The 20,042-nt window shown below is 45.9% G+C and overlaps 1 protein-coding gene across 9 annotated transcripts in view; it reads left to right on the top strand.

Annotated features, from left to right (window-relative positions):
• LOC130276903 (mucin-5B-like) overlaps positions 1-20,042 on the top strand; it is a 221,592-nt gene that overhangs the window by 148,011 nt on the left and 53,539 nt on the right. For all 9 annotated transcript variants that reach the window (XM_056526902.1, XM_056526903.1, XM_056526901.1 and 6 more), the window contains 2 exons: positions 647-829; positions 2,876-3,073. In XM_056526902.1, coding sequence (XP_056382877.1) covers positions 647-829; positions 2,876-3,073 — 381 coding nt within the window. The remainder of the gene's footprint in view (positions 1-646; positions 830-2,875; positions 3,074-20,042) is intronic.

Below are 20,042 nucleotides of genomic sequence, written 5' to 3'. Positions count from 1 at the left end.
GTAAATTACTTCTATTAAAAAATCTTAATCCTTTCAATAATTATCAGCTGCTGAAGTTGAGTTGTTGTTTTCTGTCTGGCAACAGTGCTCTCTGCTGACATCTCTGCTTGTCTCGGGAACTGCACAGAGTAGAAGAGGTTTGCAATGGGGATTTGCTTCTAAACTAGGCGGTTCCCCAGACAGGTGTCATCAGAGAGCACTTAGACAGAAAAGAACAACTCAACTTCAGCAGCTCATAAGTACTAAAAGGATTAAGATTTTTCAATAGAAGTAATTTACAAATTTGTTTATCATTCTGGAGCCAGATGATATATAAAAACAAGTTTTTTTCCTGGATAACCCCTTTAAATACTGAAATTGGAGTATTTGATGTCACCACTTTGGACGTACCTGATACACTAAAAAGAGCCCACAAATCCTATGATCCTCGATGGCCCGGTTTATTGGATTGTCCCAACAAATTCAGGACTATTGGTGAATAGAATGTAACCAAAGTCCTATTAAATATTTCAAGGGGGAATGGGAGGCACCCTGAAAGATTTAGAGTTTTGAGAACTTTAGTTATAGATAATACATTTCTCAACATTTAAATTATGTACAGAACATTCTCTGTAAAACTTTATTAATTATCTTTTTTTTTTCCCAGAATACAACCATAGACATATATGAAGGACAAGTAGAGGAAAGAAACCACCATAACAATAAGCATATAGACAATTCCTACAGTATTGACTTAGTGGCACAACATATTATCTTCAAGACAGCGGATGTAATTCTGATGTACGATCAGAAGATGACTGCTTATGTTCAACTTTCAAATTCAACTGAGGTAAGAACATTTGCAATATTATGCATAAACACTTAACAAGACTGGAATTTTTTGTGAAACAGCAGTAGGAAATAGTTTATTTTCTTTTGGTTCTTAAAGGGATACTCCGGCGCTTAGTCATCTTATCCCCTATCCTTTGGATAGGGGATAAGATGCCTGATTAGGGGGGTCCCGCCGCTGGGGACCCCCGTGATCTTGCACACTGCACCCTGTTAAAATCAGTCCGTTAAAATCCGCCCCCTCAATGCAAGCCTATGGGAGGGGCGTGACAGCTGTCACGCCCCCTCCCATAGTCTTGCATTGAGGGGGGTGGAGCAGGACATCACACGGGGCGGAGTCTTGATGTCACAACGCTCCGGCCCCGTGATCGACAGTAATCAGACCCGGAGCGAACATGCTCAGGGGACTGATTTTAATGGGTTGCGGCGTGCAAAATCACGGGGGTCCCCAGCGGTGGGACCACCGCCATCAGGCATCTTATCCCCTATCCATTGGATAGGGGATAAGATGTCTAAGTGCCAGAGTACCCCTTTAAGAAGAAGGCTTAGAGGAAATTGTCTGCACATTTGAGCACTTTTGAGCAGCCTGCTAGAGCTGTTACTTAAAGCTGAGAAGAGAGACCAAGGAAGCTGTGGGTACATAAAGTGAAGCACCCCCTCCTTTTACTTGCCATGGTGGCAGCTGGGACATCAAACTATGGCTTATTGGTCATGCAGGTTTTGTGATCAGTTGTTGAACCATGGCTGCATTGCTAGGTTATTCCTGATTTTCTTATTATGTAAATTAAGTGTCTCAGCGCACTCGTCTTTCCCAAGCCCTGAGTGCATGCACAGTCGTGTTCAAAGGTGATATGAAGTGAAATCTCTCTTGTGTAATCATAAACAGAATAATAATGGAGGCATAGATCAGCAAATAGTAAGTACCATTGTCATCCATATCATTGACTGCACTACAGTTTTATGCCAATAGGTTAGTGCAGTTGATGTATTAACTGAAAATTACTATGTTCACAAAAATATTGTCAACCCATAAATGTATTAGAGCGAAATTTGTAATCTAGCAAACCTGATCTCAATTGCACATTTAATTATTAGCGTTGTATTTACACATAGCAGTTGGGGTGCATTTACACAGGTATAAAGGAAATTAGGGATGTCCCAATACCGATACTGGTATCAGTATTGGGTACGATACTGGACTTTAGCACTTGTACTCATTAAAATGTCCCCTATACCTAATCCGATACATGCTGGCAGGGGTCCCCATCATGGAGGGGTCCTGAGCACGCTATCGAACTATGCAGTGCACATCATAACTGGTTCTGTACACCAATCAGAGTTCATCGCTGGATCTAAAAGTCCTTAAGTTAACTTTCGGTTAACTCAGGGATACTGACCGCAGTAAAATCACGGTGTCCTGATCAGCTGAGAGGATGGCCGAAGGTCCCTTACCGTGCTCCGTGCTTTCTGATTGTCACTCCTATACAGCAGCTAGCCATGGCAGGTAGTAGTAAAGGAGCGCAAATAACACTGATCAATGCTGTGCTATGGCATAGCATTGATCAGTGTATGCAGTCTACAGATGGCATGTAATCGTCCCCCATGGGGACTAAAAAACTGTGAAAAAAAATTGTAAATCACCCCCCTTTTCAAAAAGTTTAGATAAAATTAAAAAAATGTTTTTTCATACAAAAAGCCCTTCTACTAATAAAAGCTGAACACACACCCCCTTTTCCCTTATATAAAACCCTAAAAAAAATTGGTATTGGCGAGGACTTTAAAAAAAAGTATCGGTACTCGTACTGGGTCTTAAAACCTCATCTAAACCACTCAGAATAAACAACGTGCAATGCTACTGTGATTTGCAATAAGGTAATTGCTTGCATGGTATTTGAAGATGAAAGTTATATATATCTTATATTCATCTATCTTATAAATATATATATATATATATATATATATATATATATATATATATATCTCATATATATATCTATCTATCTGTAATACATAGGTTGTATACTTATTTGTGTACTTTCTTTATCAGGGGAAAGTTTGTGGACTATGTGGGGATAATGATGGAAAAGGAATGAATGACTTCACATCTCCCTGGTCACAAGGATGTGTTGAACATATAGGATCTAGATCTGAGTCCCCATGTATGAACAAGCCTGAAAAGCTAGCCTGGGCCCAAAAGCACTGTAACCTCATCAAGAGCGATGTGTTTGCCTCCTGCCATGCATCGGTATGCTATAAAGGACATTACGTGTCATCAATTGTAATATTCATTTTGGTTTGTCGGGTACTAAATCTTTATTCAGATTATTTCATTAAATATTTGAAGATAGAATTCTAATATTACAAACTGTCCTTGATGCAAAGAAACAGCAAACAGCAAAGGCAATTGCAGTGCTTCAGCTCACCCCAGGTGCGGCACGGACCGGGCGTGGACGACACCCAAAAGTGGAACAGAAGAAGAAATGGAGGTCCAGCGCAGAGACTCGAGAAATAATGTGATTTATTCACATGCCATACGGTACATCACAAAGAAACGAGGTACAGGTGATGCGTTTCGGACTTACACAGAGGCCTTAGTCATACAATGTGGGTACCTTAAGAGATCACTTATATATATGGGAGGACGGAACTGACGTCACGCTCACCTGTGCGAGCGAGTTCGTACCGCCCACATATAGAAATCCATGACTGCTAGACAAACATAATATAATATGACATGAACCATATTGTACATTGAATAAATAGAAAATAGCTATGTATTTATAAATCGCTATGCCGTCATGTATGAACTACTTTAATTCGGTCCGTAGACCGTAGATTATACAAACAAAGAAAAAAAATGAAAAAGACAATATGGATCAATACGAAATACCAGCTATAATAAAAAACATAGCAAAAAATCTAAGTTATCCATATTACTTAAAATATATCAAAAATTAAAAATAAGGGAGAAATACTTAAAAGTGACACACTATCTGAAAACCGGTACAAAAAAAGAAAGGAAAAGAGAAGGGAAGCAAACTCCCGTGAGAACAGATATAATAGTGGGTGGATCATGAAATAGACATCAACGCCTAGTTGGAAATGCTGTCAGTAATGCAGGATAGTATCCATCCTCCTGTTCAGACCTGTCTGAAAACGAGTTTCCAACTTTAAAATCCAATAGATCTCTCGATCTAATATTTTTTATTTTAGGTTACCACCTCTGGTAGGTATGATGACCCTTTCAATTCCTTGCAAGCATAAACCAGATGTGTTACCAGCATGGCACTCCGCACAGTGTTTTGAAACAGTGGACACGTTGGGGGATAAAAAATGGGGTACATCCGAGATATGTTTGCGGATATGTGTTTTTAATGAATTGATGGTGCAACCCACATACTGCAAATTGCAAATACGGCACGGGAATAAATAGAGGACTCCGGTCGTATTGCAGTTTACATATTGCTGAATGGGGAAACTTGATTTATTGGCAGAGGAAGCAAAGGTGGTAGAACATGACATGAAACTGCAACAAATGCATCTGCTGGCTCCACATTTGTAGGAGCCAACACATGTAGGTGATAGGACTAGGTGATAAGCGCTGTCCTATGGAGGGGGCCCTCTTAGAAACACATCTGTATCCTTCAGATAGAACAGGTTTGAAATCAGGGTCAGCAGTGACAATGGGCATGTATTTGTCAATGATCTTCTTAAAAGAACCAAAATCCGAACTGTATTGAGTTGAAAAAACTATAGGGGAAGAAGATTTTTCAGTTTTATTAACACTCTTATTAGAAATTGTGTTACATCCTATGAGGGTATCTCTATCTTTTTTGATAGCTAATTTAATGGCACGGTCAATCGTCCATTGTGGATACCCTCTGGATTTGAGTCTGTTGCCAATGGCAACAGCTTCCTTTCTGAACTCCGTTATCTGCGAACAGTTTCTACGTGCACGTGTCATTTCCCCAGTGGGCAAATTTTCTATAACATGTCTGGGGTGACATGATCTAGCGTGCAATATCGAATTGACAGCTGTGTCCTTTTTATATGTTCGAGTATCAATTGCACCGCTAGCCACATCCCCCCAGAGATGTAAATGCAGAAAATTAATGGCTTTGGGTTCCGTGGTAACAGTAAAATGTAAATTAAGGTTGTTGTGATTAAGATAGGAAGTCGTCTATGTAGCGGCCATACCAGACGATGTATTGTCTGTAGGGGTTGATGGGGGCGAAAAGAGTCTCCCTCTCCCACCAACACATATATATGTTGGCGAGAGAGGGGGAGAACTTCGTCCCCATCAAAGCACCTGTGATCTGTAAAAAGAACTTTCCGTTAAAAATAAAATAATTATGCTTAAGGAGGTACTCTACCACTGTGCATAGATAGTCCCGCAGAGGGTAGCGGGAATACGTATGCAGGAACCACTGTAAAGCTGTAATAGCCAGATTGTGGGTTATCACGGAATACAGTGAGGTGACATCAGCTGTCACCCACATGTAGTTGTTACGCCGAGCGCTCCGGGTCCCCGCTCCTCCCCGGAGCGCTCGCAACATCTTCGCTACGGCAGCGCCCCGGTCAGATCCACTGACCGGGTGCGCTGCGATACCGCCTCCAGCCGGGATGCGATTCGCGATGCGGGTGGAGCCCGCTCGCGATGCGCACCCCGGCTTCCGTACCTGACTCGGTCTCCCTCGTTCCTGTCCCGGCGCGCGCGGCCCCGCTCCCTAGGGCGCGCGCGCGCCGGGTCTCTGCGATTTAAAGGGCCACTGCGCCACTGATTGGCGCAGTGGTTCCAATTAGTGTTTTCACCTGTGCACTCCCTATGTATACCTCACTTCCCCTGCACTCCCTCGCCGGATCTTGTTGCCCTTGTGCCTAGTGAAAGCGTTCCCTTGTGTGTTCTTAGCCTGTGTTCCAGACCTCCTGCCGTTGCCCCTGACTACGATCCTTGCTGCCTGCCCCGACCTTCTGCTACGTCCGACCTTGCTTCTGTCTACTCCCTTGTACCGCGCCTATCTTCAGCAGTCAGAGAGGTTGAGCCGTTGCTAGTGGATACGACCTGGTCACTACCGCCGCAGCAAGACCATCCCGCTTTGCGGCGGGCTCTGGTGAACACCAGTAGTGACTTAGAACCGGTCCACTAGCACGGTCCACGCCAATCCCTCTCTGGCACAGAGGATCCACCTCCTGCCAGCCGGCATCGTGACAGTAGATCCGGCCATGGATCCCGCTGAAGTACCTCTGCCAGTTGTCGCTGACCTCACCACGGTGGTCGCCCAGCAGTCACAACAGATAGAGCAACAAGGCCACCAGCTGTCTCAACTGACCGTGATGCTACAGCAGCTACTACCACAGCTTCAGCAATCATCTCCTCCGCCAGCTCCTGCACCTCCTCCGCAGCGAGTGGCCGCTTCAGGCCTACGACTATCCTTGCCGGATAAATTTGATGGGGACTCTAAGTTTTGCCGTGGCTTTCTTTCACAATGTTCCCTGCACTTGGAGATGATGTCGAACCAGTTTCCTACTGAAAGGTCTAAGGTGGCTTTCGTAGTCAGCCTTCTGTCTGGAAAAGCTCTGTCATGGGCCACACCGCTCTGGGACCGCAATGACCCCGTCACTGCCTCTGTACACTCCTTCTTCTCGGAAATTCGTAGTGTCTTTGAGGAACCTGCCCGAGCCTCTTCTGCTGAGACTGCCCTGCTGAACCTGGTCCAGGGTAATTCTTCCGTTTGCGAGTACGCCATACAATTCCGTGCTCTTGCTTCTGAACTATCCTGGAATAATGAGGCCCTCTGCGCGACCTTTAAAAAAGGCCTATCCAGCAACATTAAAGATGTTCTGGCCGCACGAGAAATTCCTGCTAATCTACATGAACTCATTCATCTTGCCACTCGCATTGACATGCGTTTTTCCGAAAGGCGTCAGGAGCTCCGCCAGGATATGGACTTTGTTCGCACGAGGCGTTTTTTCTCCCCGGCTCCTCTCTCCTCTGGTCCTCTGCAATCCGTTCCTGTGCCTCCCGCCGTGGAGGCTATGCAAGTTGACCGGTCTCGCCTGACACCTCAAGAGAGGACACGACGCCGCATGGAGAATCTCTGCCTGTACTGTGCCGGTACCGAACACTTCCTGAAGGATTGTCCTATCCATCCTCCCCGCCTGGAAAGACGCACGCAGACTCCGCACAAAAGTGAGACAGTCCTTGATGTCAACTCTGCTTCTCCACGTCTTACTGTGCCTGTGCGGATATCTGCATCTACCTTCTCCTTCTCTACTATGGCCTTCTTGGATTCCGGATCTGCAGGAAACTTTATTTTGGCCTCTCTCATCAACAGGTTCAACATCCCGGTAACCAGTCTCGCCAGACCCCTCTACATCAATTGTGTTAACAATGAAAGATTGGACTGTACCATACATTACCGCACGGAGCCCCTTCTAATGTGCATCGGACCTCATCAAGAAAAAATTGAGTTCTTGGTCCTCCCCAATTGCACTTCCGAAATTCTCCTTGGACTACCGTGGCTCCAACGCCATTCCCCAACCCTGGATTGGTCCACAGGGGAGATCAAGAGCTGGGGTACCTCTTGTTTCAAGGACTGCCTTAAACCGGTTCCCAGTACTCCCTGCCGTGACCCTGTGGTTCCCCCTGTAACCGGTCTCCCTAAGGCCTATATGGACTTTGCTGATGTGTTTTGCAAAAAACAAGCTGAGACTCTACCTCCTCACAGGCCTTATGACTGTCCTATTGACCTCCTCCCGGGCACTACTCCACCCCGGGGCAGAATTTATCCTCTGTCCGCCCCAGAGACTCTTGCTATGTCTGAGTACATCCAGGAAAATTTAAAAAAAGGGTTTATCCGCAAATCCTCCTCTCCTGCCGGAGCTGGATTTTTCTTTGTGTCCAAAAAAGATGGCTCCCTACGTCCTTGCATTGACTACCGTGGTCTTAATAAAATCACGGTAAAGAACCGCTACCCTCTACCTCTTATCTCTGAACTCTTTGATCGCCTCCAAGGTGCCCACATCTTTACCAAACTGGACTTAAGAGGTGTTTATAATCTCATCCGCATCAGGGAGGGGGATGAATGGAAGACGGCATTTAACACTAGAGATGGACACTTTGAGTATCTGGTCATGCCCTTTGGCCTGTGCAACGCCCCTGCCGTCTTCCAAGACTTTGTTAATAAAATTTTTCGTGATCTCTTATATTCCTGTGTTGTTGTGTATCTGGACGATATTCTGATTTTTTCTGCCAACCTAGAAGAACACCGCCAGCATGTCCGCATGGTTCTTCAGAGACTTCGTGACAATCAACTTTATGCCAAAATGGAGAAATGTCTGTTTGAATGTCAATCTCTTCCTTTCCTAGGATACTTGGTCTCTGGCCAGGGACTACAAATGGATCCAGACAAACTCTCTGCCGTCTTAGATTGGCCACGCCCCTCCGGACTCCGTGCTATCCAACGTTTTTTGGGGTTCGCCAATTATTACAGACAATTTATTCCACATTTTTCCACCATTGTGGCTCCTATCGTGGCTTTAACCAAAAAGAATGCCAATCCTAAGTCATGGCCTCCTCAAGCGGAAGACGCCTTTAAACGGCTCAAGTCTGCCTTTTCTTCTGCTCCCGTGCTCTCCAGACCTGACCCATCTAAACCCTTCCTATTGGAGGTTGATGCCTCCTCAGTAGGAGCTGGAGCGGTTCTTCTACAAAAAAATTCTTCCGGGCATGCTGTTACCTGTGGTTTTTTTTCTAGGACCTTCTCTCCGGCGGAGAGGAACTACTCCATCGGGGATCGAGAGCTACTGGCCATTAAATTAGCACTTGAGGAATGGAGGCATCTGCTGGAGGGATCTAAATTTCCAGTTATTATTTACACCGATCACAAGAATCTCTCCTATCTCCAGTCTGCCCAACGGCTCAATCCTCGCCAGGCCAGGTGGTCTCTGTTCTTTGCCCGGTTTAATTTTGAAATTCACTTTCGCCCTGTCGATAAGAACATTAGGGCCGATGCTCTCTCTCGTTCCTCGGATGCCTCGGAAGTAGAACTCTCTCCGCAACACATCATTCCTCCTGACTGCCTGATCTCCACTTCTCCAGCCTCCATCAGGCAAACTCCTCCAGGGAAGACCTTCGTCTCTCCACGCCAACGCCTCGGAATCCTCAAATGGGGTCACTCCTCCCATCTCGCAGGCCATGCGGGCATCAAGAAATCTGTGCAACTCATCTCTCGTTTCTATTGGTGGCCGACTCTGGAGACGGATGTTGCTGATTTTGTGCGGGCCTGCACTGTCTGTGCCCGGGATAAGACTCCTCGCCAGAAGCCCACTGGTCTTCTTCATCCTCTGCCTGTCCCCGAACAGCCTTGGTCTCTGATTGGTATGGAATTTATTACAGACTTACCCCCATCCCGTGGCAACACTGTTGTTTGGGTGGTCGTTGATCGATTTTCCAAGATGGCACATTTTATTCCTCTTCCTGGTCTTCCTTCAGCGCCTCAGTTGGCAAAACAATTTTTTGTACACATTTTTCGTCTTCACGGGTTGCCCACGCAGATCGTCTCGGATAGAGGCGTCCAATTCGTGTCAAAATTCTGGAGGGCTCTCTGTAAACAACTCAAGATCAAATTAAACTATTCTTCTGCTTATCATCCTCAATCCAATGGGCAAGTAGAAAGAATTAACCAGGTCCTGGGTGATTATTTACGGCATTTTGTTTCCTCCCGCCAGGATGACTGGGCAGATCTTCTACCATGGGCCGAATTCTCGTACAACTTCAGAGTCTCTGAATCTTCTTCCAAATCCCCATTTTTCGTGGTGTACGGCCGTCACCCTCTTCCCCCCCTCCCTACTCCCTTGCCCTCTGGTTTGCCCGCTGTGGATGAAATAACTCGTGATCTTTCCACCATATGGAAAGAGACCCAAAATTCTCTCTTACAGGCTTCATCACGCATGAAGAAGTTTGCTGATAAGAAAAGAAGAGCTCCCCCCATTTTTTCTCCCGGAGACAAGGTATGGCTCTCCGCTAAATATGTCCGCTTCCGTGTTCCCAGCTACAAATTGGGACCACGCTATCTTGGTCCTTTCAAAGTTTTGTGCCAGATTAATCCTGTCTCTTACAAACTTCTTCTTCCTCCTTCTCTTCGTATTCCTAATGCCTTTCACGTTTCTCTTCTTAAACCACTCATCATCAACCGCTTCTCTCCCAAACTCATTTCTCCTACTCCTGTCTCCGGTTCTTCTGATATCTTCACCGTAAAGGAGATACTGGCCTCCAAAAAGGTCAGAGGTAAAACTTTTTTTTTAGTGGACTGGGAGGGCTGTGGTCCTGAAGAGAGATCCTGGGAACCTGAGGACAATATCCTAGATAAAAGTCTGGTCCTCAGGTTCTCAGGCTCTAAGAAGAGGGGGACACCCAAGGGGGGTGGTACTGTTACGCCGAGTGCTCCGGGTCCCCGCTCCTCCCCGGAGCGCTCGCAACATCTTCGCTACGGCAGCGCCCCGGTCAGATCCACTGACCGGGTGCGCTGCGATACCGCCTCCAGCCGGGATGCGATTCGCGATGCGGGTGGCGCCCGCTCGCGATGCGCACCCCGGCTTCCGTACCTGACTCAGTCTCCCTCGTTCCTGTCCCGGCGCGCGCGGCCCCGCTCCCTAGGGCGCGCGCCGGGTCTCTGCGATTTAAAGGGCCACTGCGCCACTGATTGGCGCAGTGGTTCCAATTAGTGTTTTCACCTGTGCACTCCCTATGTATACCTCACTTCCCCTGCACTCCCTCGCCGGATCTTGTTGCCCTTGTGCCTAGTGAAAGCGTTCCCTTGTGTGTTCTTAGCCTGTGTTCCAGACCTCCTGCCGTTGCCCCTGACTACGATCCTTGCTGCCTGCCCCGACCTTCTGCTACGTCCGACCTTGCTTCTGTCTACTCCCTTGTACCGCGCCTATCTTCAGCAGTCAGAGAGGTTGAGCCGTTGCTAGTGGATACGACCTGGTCACTACCGCCGCAGCAAGACCATCCCGCTTTGCGGCGGGCTCTGGTGAACACCAGTAGTGACTTAGAACCGGTCCACTAGCACGGTCCACGCCAATCCCTCTCTGGCACAGAGGATCCACCTCCTGCCAGCCGGCATCGTGACAGTAGTGGTCTTTCCACTCAACATAATTAATCATTTCTAACACATGCCCAGTGTTACGGAGGTATCCAGGTATTGAGGGAATAAGTGGTTGGAGATAGGAATCCACCCATTCACACAGATATTCGTTCAGCGACAAAATACCAGCTACTATTGGTCTGAGGGGAGGAGGAAAAGTACCCTTGTGCATCTTGGGTAACGAATGGAAAATTGCCACAACTGGACATTCAATAATAAGATATTCCATTAGTTTCTCGGGGATGTGGCTGTCCTGTACTCTAAGGCGCACAAGGGAACTAAGTGTCTTTTTGAAAGAGGGGGTGGGGTCACATGACAGGGGTCTATACGTACTTGTATCATTTAGCATTTCCATATTTACTTTCTTGTACAACCCACTGTCTAGGACAACCACCGCCCCACCTTTATCAGCCTGTCTGATAACTATGTTGTCCAAGTCAGCCAGATCTTTGAGGGCTTTCCTCTCTATATAGGTTAAATTGTTCCATTTTGGACCTGGATTTCTGGACAACACAGTTAATTCAGACTCAACAGCTTCCTGAAAAGTGTCCAGTACTGGGGTACGTGACATAATCGGGTAAAACCCTCTATTAGTACTAGTGAATTTAGGAATATCTGTTGTAAATTCACTGTCACATAGATCTTGTAAATTGGACGACAATGCCAACTCCATAAAGTTGAAGCCGGCATTGGAGCCCAACCCCTTAGCCTTAGACATAATAGACAAATCAGAGTCAGGTGTCTGCTGCAAAACATTTATATCACTATCCTCTCCCACACCATTTGCTACATTTATGGCCACATTTGCATTAATACTTTTATCAATAATGGCAAAATGCTTACGTAAAGTTATATTTCTAACGAAGCGGTTCAGATCTAGTAATGTCCGAAACAGATCAAATCTGCAAGTGGGAGCAAAGGAAAGTCCTTGTGACAGTACATGTAACTGAGTCTCTGATAGTATTGTCGCCAAAAGGTTGAATATAGGAATTGTAGCATTTACCTCTTGTGATTGTATCTCGTTCTTTTGCCGGGAACGGTGTTTTCTGCCTGCACAGCATTTTTTGACAATTTGCTTGGCACTGGGCATGTGTTAGAAATGAATTGTGTTGAGTGGAAAGACCACTACATGTGGGTGACAGCTGATGTCACTTCACTGTATTCCGTGATACCCCACAATCTGGCTATTACAGCTTTACAGTGGTTCCTGCATACGTATTCCCGCTACCCTCTTGGGTTGCGGCACTATCTATGCACAGTGGTAGAGTACCTCCTTAAGCATAATTATTTTATGCTTAACGGAAAGTTCTTTTTACAGATCACAGGTGCTTCGATGGGGGCGAAGTTCTCCCCCTCTCTCGCCAACATATATATGTGTTGGTGGGAGAGGGAGATTATTTTCGTCCCCATCAACCCCTACAGACAATACATCGTCTGGTATGGCCGCTACATAGACGACCTCCTGCTCATCTGGGGGTCGGAGGTAGCGGCCATACAGGGGTTCACTTCCTATCTTAATCACAACAACCTTAATTTACATTTTACTGTTACCACGGAACCCAAAGCCATTAATTTTCTGGATTTACATCTCTGGGGGGATGTGGCTAACGGTGCAATTAATAATCGAACATATCGAAAGGACACAGCTGTCAATTCGATATTGCACGCTAGATCATGTCACCCCAGACATGTTATAGAAAATTTGCCCACTGGGGAAATGACACGTGCACGTAGAAACTGTTCGCAGATAACAGAGTTCAGAAAGGAAGCTGTTGCCATTGACAACAGACTCAAATCCAGAGGGTATCCACAATGGACGATTGACCGTGCCATTAATTTAGCTATCGAAAAAGATAGAGATACCCTCATAGGATGTAACACAATTTCTAATAAGAGTGTTAATAAAACTGAAAAATCTTCTTCCCCTATAGTTTTTTCAACTCAATACAGTTCAGATTTTGGTTCTATTAAGAAGATCATTGACAAATACATGCCCATTGTCACTGCTGACCCTGATTTCAAACCTGTTCTATCTGAAGGATACAGATGTGTTTCTAAGAGGGCCCCCTCCATAGGACAGCGCTTATCACCTAGTCCTATCACCTACATGTGTTGGCTCCTACAGATGTGGAGCCAGCAGATGCATTTGTTGCAGTTTCATGTCATGTTCTACCACCTTTGCTTCCTCTGTCAATAAATCAAGTTTCCCCATTCAGCAATATGTAAACTGCAATACGACCGGAGTCCTCTATTTATTCCCGTGCCGTATTTGCAATTTGCAGTATGTGGGTTGCACCATCAATTCATTAAAAACACGTATCCGCGAACATATCTCGGATGTACCCCATTATTTATCCCCCAACGTGTCCACTGTTTCAAAACACTGTGCGGAGTGCCATGCTGGTAACACATCTGGTTTATGCTTGCAAGGAATTGAAAGGGTCATCATACCTACCAGAGGTGATAACCTAAAATAAAAAATATTAGATCGAGAGATCTATTGGATTTTAAAGTGGGAAACTCGTTTTCCGACAGGTCTGAACAGGATTTTTGCTATGTCTTTTATTATAGCTGGTATTTCGTATTGATCCATATTGTCTTTTTCATTTTTTTTTCTTTTTTTGTATAATCTACGGTCTACGGACCGAATTAAAGTAGTTCATACATGACGGCATAGCGATTTATAAATATATATATAGCTATTTTCTATTTATTCGATGTACAATATGGTTCATGTCATATTATATTATGTTTTTCCAGCAGTCATGGATTTCTATATGTGGGCGATACGAACTCGCTCGCACAGGTGAGCGTGACGTCAGTTCCGTCCTCCCATATATATAAGTGATCTCTTAAAGGGGTATTCCAGGCAGAAACCTTTTTTTTATATATCAACTGGCTCCGGAAAGTTAAACAGATTTGTAAATTACTTCTATTAAAAAATCTTAATCCTTCCAATAGTTATTAGCTTCTGAAGTTTTCTGTCTAACTGCTCAATGATGATGTTATGTCCCGGGAGCTGTGCATGATGGGAGAATATCCCCATAGGAACTGCACAGCTCTCGGGACGTGAGTCATCAGAAAGCAGTTAGACAGAAAACAGCAACTCAACTTCAGAAGCTAATAACTATTGGAAGGATTAAGATTTTTTAATAGAAGTAATTTACAAATCTGTTTAACTTTCCGGAGCCAGTTGATATATAGAAAAAAGTTTTCGCCTGGAATACCCCTTTAAGGTACCCACATTGTATGACTAAGGCCTCTGTGTAAGGCTGAAACGCGCCACCTGTACCTCGTTTCTTTGTGATGTTCCAAATGGCATGTGAATAAATCACATTATTTCTCGAGTCTCTGCGCCAAACTGTCCTTGATGGTCTATTTCATTATAATACTTTTTACTTAAAAACAATGTAAAATTTTTGTGCTGGATGTTTATTTGACCAGATTTAAATGGGCTTTATTTTGATATGTCGTAGAGACGTGTCAAAAGTTTTTAATTGGTCAGGTTTTTAGGCTAGGTTTATATGATGAAATCTCAGCTGAAGATTCAGAGGGTAGCCAGCGGGGTCTGAAGCAGATGGCACTAGGACTGTGTGGACATTGGCATGCCCATAGACAGCAATGTATTCTGCATGGATTCTGACCAAAAAATTTGCAAATTCTTTAAGCAGCAAAATTTAAAGGGGTACTCTGGTGGAAAACATTTTTTTTTTAAATCAGCTGGTGCCAGAAAGTTAAACAGATTTGTAAATAAATTCTATAAAAAATCTTAATCCTTCCAGTACTTATCAGCTGATGTATGCTCCAGAGGAAGTTCTTTTATTCTTGAATTTCTTTTTAGTCTTACCCCAGTGCTCTCTGCTGACACCTCTGTTTGTGTCAGGAACTGTCCAGAGCAGGAGTAAATCCCCATAGCAAACCTATCCTGCTCTGGACAGTTCCTGACACAAACAGAGGTGTCAGCAGAGAGCACTGTGGTCAGACTGAAAAGTAATTCAAAAATAATACAACTTCTCTGTAGTATACATCAGCTGATAAGTCCTGGAAGGATTAAGATTTTTTAATAAAAGTAATTTACAAATCTGTTTAACTTTCTGGCACTAATTGTCTTCCACTTCAGTACCCCTTTAAGCATCGGTAACTAGGTAGGTAGATCAGGAAGTCAGATATGTAGGTAGGTGACAAGTTAGGTAGGTGGGGGGCTAGCTAGGTAGTTAGGCAGCCATGTGAAGGCCAGGTATGTACATAGTTAGGTAGCTGGGTTTGTAGGTAAGTAGTTAGGCATCCAGGTATGAAGTTAGGTAGCCCCCCTTCCCTGTAGGTATAGGCAGCAGAGTTAAACCCCCTTCCCAATAGGTATAGGAACAGAGTTAACCCCCCCTTTCTCCTTAGGTATAGGCAGCAGAGTCCCCCCACCCCCTTTCCCCGTAGGTATAGGCAGAGTTAAAACCCCCCTCACCCGTTTCCCTTAGGTATAGGCAGAGTTAAACCCCTTTTTTCCCATAGGTATAGGCAGATTCCCCCCCCCCCTTTTCCCCATTGGTATAGGCAGAGTTACCCCCCTCTTCCCCATTGGTATAGGCAGTTACCCCCCCTTTCCTCCCCTTTACCCATAGGTATAGGCAGAGTTACCCCCCCCCCTTTCCCATAGGTATAAGCTGGTACACCCCCCTCTTTCCCATAGGTATGAGCAGAGTTACACCCCCCTCTTTCTCATATGTATATGCAGTTACATCCCCCCTCTTTCCCATAGGTATATGCAGTTACAGCCCCCCCTCTTTCCCATAGGTATATTAAATTACACCCCCCCCTTTCCCATAGGTATATGCAGTTGCACCCCCCTCTTTCCCATAGGCATATGCAGTTACACCCCCCCTTTCCCATAAGTATATGCAGTTACACCCCCCCTTTTTCCCATAGGTATATGCAGTTACACCCCGCTCTTTCCCATAGGTATATGCAGTTACACCCCCACCCCCCCTCATTCCCATAGGTATATGCAGTTACACCCCCCTCTTCCCCATAGGTATATGCAGTTACACCCCCACCCCCCTCATTCCCATAGGTATATGCAGTTACACTCCCCTTTCCCATAGGTATATACAGTTACACCCCCCTTTCCCATAGGTATATGCAGATACACCCCCCTCTTCCCCATAGGTATATGCAGTTACACCCCCACCCCCCCTCATTCCCATAGGTATATGCAGTTACACCCCCCCTTTCCCATAGGTATATGCAGATACACCCCCCCTTTCCCATAGGTATATGCAGTTACACCCCCCCGTTTCCCATAGGTATATGCAGTTATACCCCCCTCTTTCCCATACGTATATGCAGCTACACCCCCCTCTTCCCCATAGGTATATGTAGAGTAACCCGCCCCCGTCCCCTTCCCCATAGGTGTATGCAGAGTTGATAATAAAAATAAAAAAAAGGATGCCCACCTGATATCCCACGCAGCGATCTCCTCAGCTGCAGGGCCGCGTCTTCTCCCCTCCACAGTACAGGCGCCGATGAGTGACGTCACCGGCGCCTGTACTGCATGCTGCATGGGGGCGGAGGTCACGTCTCCTCTGTGTAGCTGCAGATGCGGCTCACACAGAGGGGACGCCTTCTCAAGTATGTGCGTGTATCGCACAAACAGGAGAAGGCACCGCTGTCTGCTGGGGATCTGGGACGAGTGTCACGGATCCTCAGTAGTGGTGGTGGCGGTGGCGGCGGTGGCGGCGGTGGCGGGTCAGTCCGCCCCTGGCACCCTCCTTGTGAGCGGCACCCGGGGCGGGCTGCCTCCCCCCCCCCTTAGTATGCCACTGCCTGCACTGACGTATATATACACATATTCATATTTCCCGCAGAGCTGTGATTGGCCAGATGGTTCCAGCCAATCACAACTCTCTGTGGGAAATATGAATAGGTGTATATATATAGGCAGTGCAGGGGACCATAGAAGAGCAGCCGGCCGCATCTATACATTATACAGGAGGATCGCAGCAGGTGTCAGAAGGAGTGACACTCGCTGCGATCTGTCTATTAATGCAGGTACTGCAACTCCCAGCATGGAGCAGAGTGTGCTCCATGTTGGGAGAAGTAGTACCTGCAGTAAGGGACAATGACAGCGGATGTCACTTCTCCTGACACCCGCTGCGATCCTCCTTATGTCAATGTCGGGATCAGCTGTATCAAGGCTACAGAGCTGGGAGAACAGCTGATTCTGAGCAGTAGATATACATCGTATATCTACTGCCCAGCAAGAACTTACAGTGAGCCTGCAATGTATATATAGTATACACATTGCTGGCTCATTTAACCCCTTGCTAAGCTGTGCGCTATGCGCAAGCCCAGCAAGGAAAGAGTTAACTTACACTGCTGAAGAATGTAGGTTAACCCTTTGGGCGGTATACACTATATACAGCTATCTATAGATAGCTGTATATAGTGTATACAGAAGACGAAGTCCGCTTACTTTCCTCCAGTCCCGCACAGGTCTGTGTAGCTCCGCCCCAATAGTAATGATGTCATTGGGGGGCTGAGCTACAGATGGGTGTCAGGCTAGTAAGTCTGAAGCTCTGTTCACATTGTCCATTTTGTATGTGAACAGACCCTTCTGGCAGTGTCTACCCAGACAGGGAGACTCCAACTGATGCTAAACTACAACTTCCAGCATGCTGGGAGGAGTAGTTTTGCATCAATTGGAGGCTCCCTGTTTGGGAAGACATTGCATTATGGGCGCTCTCCCCAAAACCGTATTTTAATTCTCAGCACAATACCAACCAAACAGCAACAGCCTGACATTACCAGGGTGGGCGAGGACCATTGATACTGGCCCTTCCCAGCCAAAACAACGCCAGCCTGTTACCATCTAGGCCCAGTAGCGCCATTTTTGACGCTCTGGGCCTGTTGGTACCGGCTCTTCCAAGCACCCATGTGGCGGTGGGTACCGGGGTAATAATTGGGTGTTAGCGCTAGCTGTTTTTGGGGCTAACGCTAAGCCCTGGCTTAGTGATGGATTCCATCAATAAGACCGGCTTCCACTACTAAGCCTGAAAATTCTATTAAAAAAAAAACACAACACTTTGGAAAAATTATTTTATTTTAAAAAGCACTCCCCCACAGCCCTCATTAACCATTTTATTAATAGGGAAAAAAAAACAGTTTATCTGCCGTAATCCATCGAATCCGCCATAATCCTCTGCATACACGAATCTGAAATGAGAAGAAAAAAAAAACACAAAAAATTGGTTAGTACATTTTTGGCAATGTCCGCTGGGGAAAGCGCCCATAATGCAATGTCTACACAAACAGGGAGCCTCCAATTGGTGCAAAACTACAACTCCCAGCATGCCCAGACAGCCTTTGGCTGTCTGGGAAAGCTGGGAGTTGTTGTTTAGCAACAGCTGGAGTCTCCCTGTCTGGGTAGACACTGCCAGAAGGGTCTGTTCACATTATACAAAACGGACAATGTGAACAGAGCTTCAGACTAAATAGCCTGGCTCCCATCTGTAGCTCCACCCCCTAATGACATCTTCACAAGGGGCGGAGCTACACATACCCGGCAGGGACAGGGAGTAAGGAAGGTAAGTGGACCTCCTGTTCTGTATACACTATATACAGCTATCTATAGATAGCTGTATATTCTGTATACCGCCCAAAGGGCTATAGGAGCAGGGAGTCCTGTCAGTCTGGTGACGGGATTCCCGGCTCCTGTATAGTATACACGGGTACACTATGCCCCCCTGTACATCACTCCTCATCTCCTTACACTCTGTGGACCTGGCGCTCAGCATCCGACCTACAGAGTGGTACCCAGAAGGCAGTGAGAAAACTGCAACAGGGGACAAAACTGTCTGTTTCCACAAACCAGGGAAAACGCCAGAAAAAACGCCAGAAAAACTGGCAAAATACAGGAAAAATCTGTGGCAGTTTTCTTGGCAGTTTTTCCTGTCGTTATTGCAGGGGGGAAAAAAACCTCAGTGGAATTCTAGCCTTAGGCTAGGTTTCCGCCTGTTTTTTTTTCTGGCAGTTCTTGGATATCTGCCACTGCAGTTTTTGAGCCAAAGTCAGAAGTGGATCCATAAGGGAGGAGAAGTGTAAGTCCTTCCTTTATATGTCCTATTCCTGTTGAATACACTTCTGGCTTTGGTTCTAAAGTGGAAACTTAGCCTTAGTGTTCAGATCGCGAGCTGATCGTTAGAAGTGAGCTTCAAACATGTTCTCTCCTGGCCCTGTATCATGTGACCTAGATGATCCCATAATGTAAGTCTAAAGGACCATCTTTAGACAAAGGCTGTCATTTATCATTGGCTTTAGACAGTTTTTTGGGTCTGCAAAAAAGGCGCAAGCAGGGTTTATTTGCGCCTTTTTTGCACCTTTTGGTTTACACATTTCTGCTGATTTTGAGTTGCAATCCACTGGTTTTGGCAATACACATGATAAGGAAGGGTTTTATGAACTGCGCCTTTTTGTGAAAAGGTACAAAAAAGGCGCAAAGCCACTGAAAAGTCTCTAAAACAACACCAGCCCAGACATAGCTTAGTTTTTTGATGTATGTGAAGAGAGAAATTTCTGAAAATGTGACCTGCTCAAAATTTATCAAATGCTCTGTGACCATTTAATAAATTTGGTGCTCCTACACATTACCAGCACACAAAAAAAGGTGTAGAAAAATGCTTCATTTACACCTACAATGATAAATGCTGGTGTGAGGTGAGCTTTCCGAACCCATGCAAAAGTCGAACCGCTTCTCCCCTCAGCTCTCCGAAGTTTTTCGAAGCTAGAGCGGGGAGGAGCGAGGGCAGAGCCCGAGGTCGCACGTCTGCGGGATATAATTAAGCCATGCCCCTTAGGTTCGGAAATCTTACCTCACACCCCTCCTGGAGGATGGAGGACGCAGCTCTACATTACACAAGAAGACACAGCAGGGGGAGAGCGAGGACGTACACAGCTCAGTGCACAGCTCCTCCCCTCCCCCTGCTCTGTCTCCACAGGACCTAATCTACCACGGGGAGGTTGCAAGTTTGTACATGGAAAACACAGAGCAGGGGGAGGGGAGAGTGGACGTACATG

The sequence above is a fragment of the Hyla sarda genome, chromosome 6 (assembly GCF_029499605.1).
Source record: "Hyla sarda isolate aHylSar1 chromosome 6, aHylSar1.hap1, whole genome shotgun sequence".
NCBI classification, from domain to species: domain Eukaryota; kingdom Metazoa; phylum Chordata; class Amphibia; order Anura; family Hylidae; genus Hyla; species Hyla sarda.
This window is presented reverse-complemented; position numbering and strand designations above follow the sequence as displayed.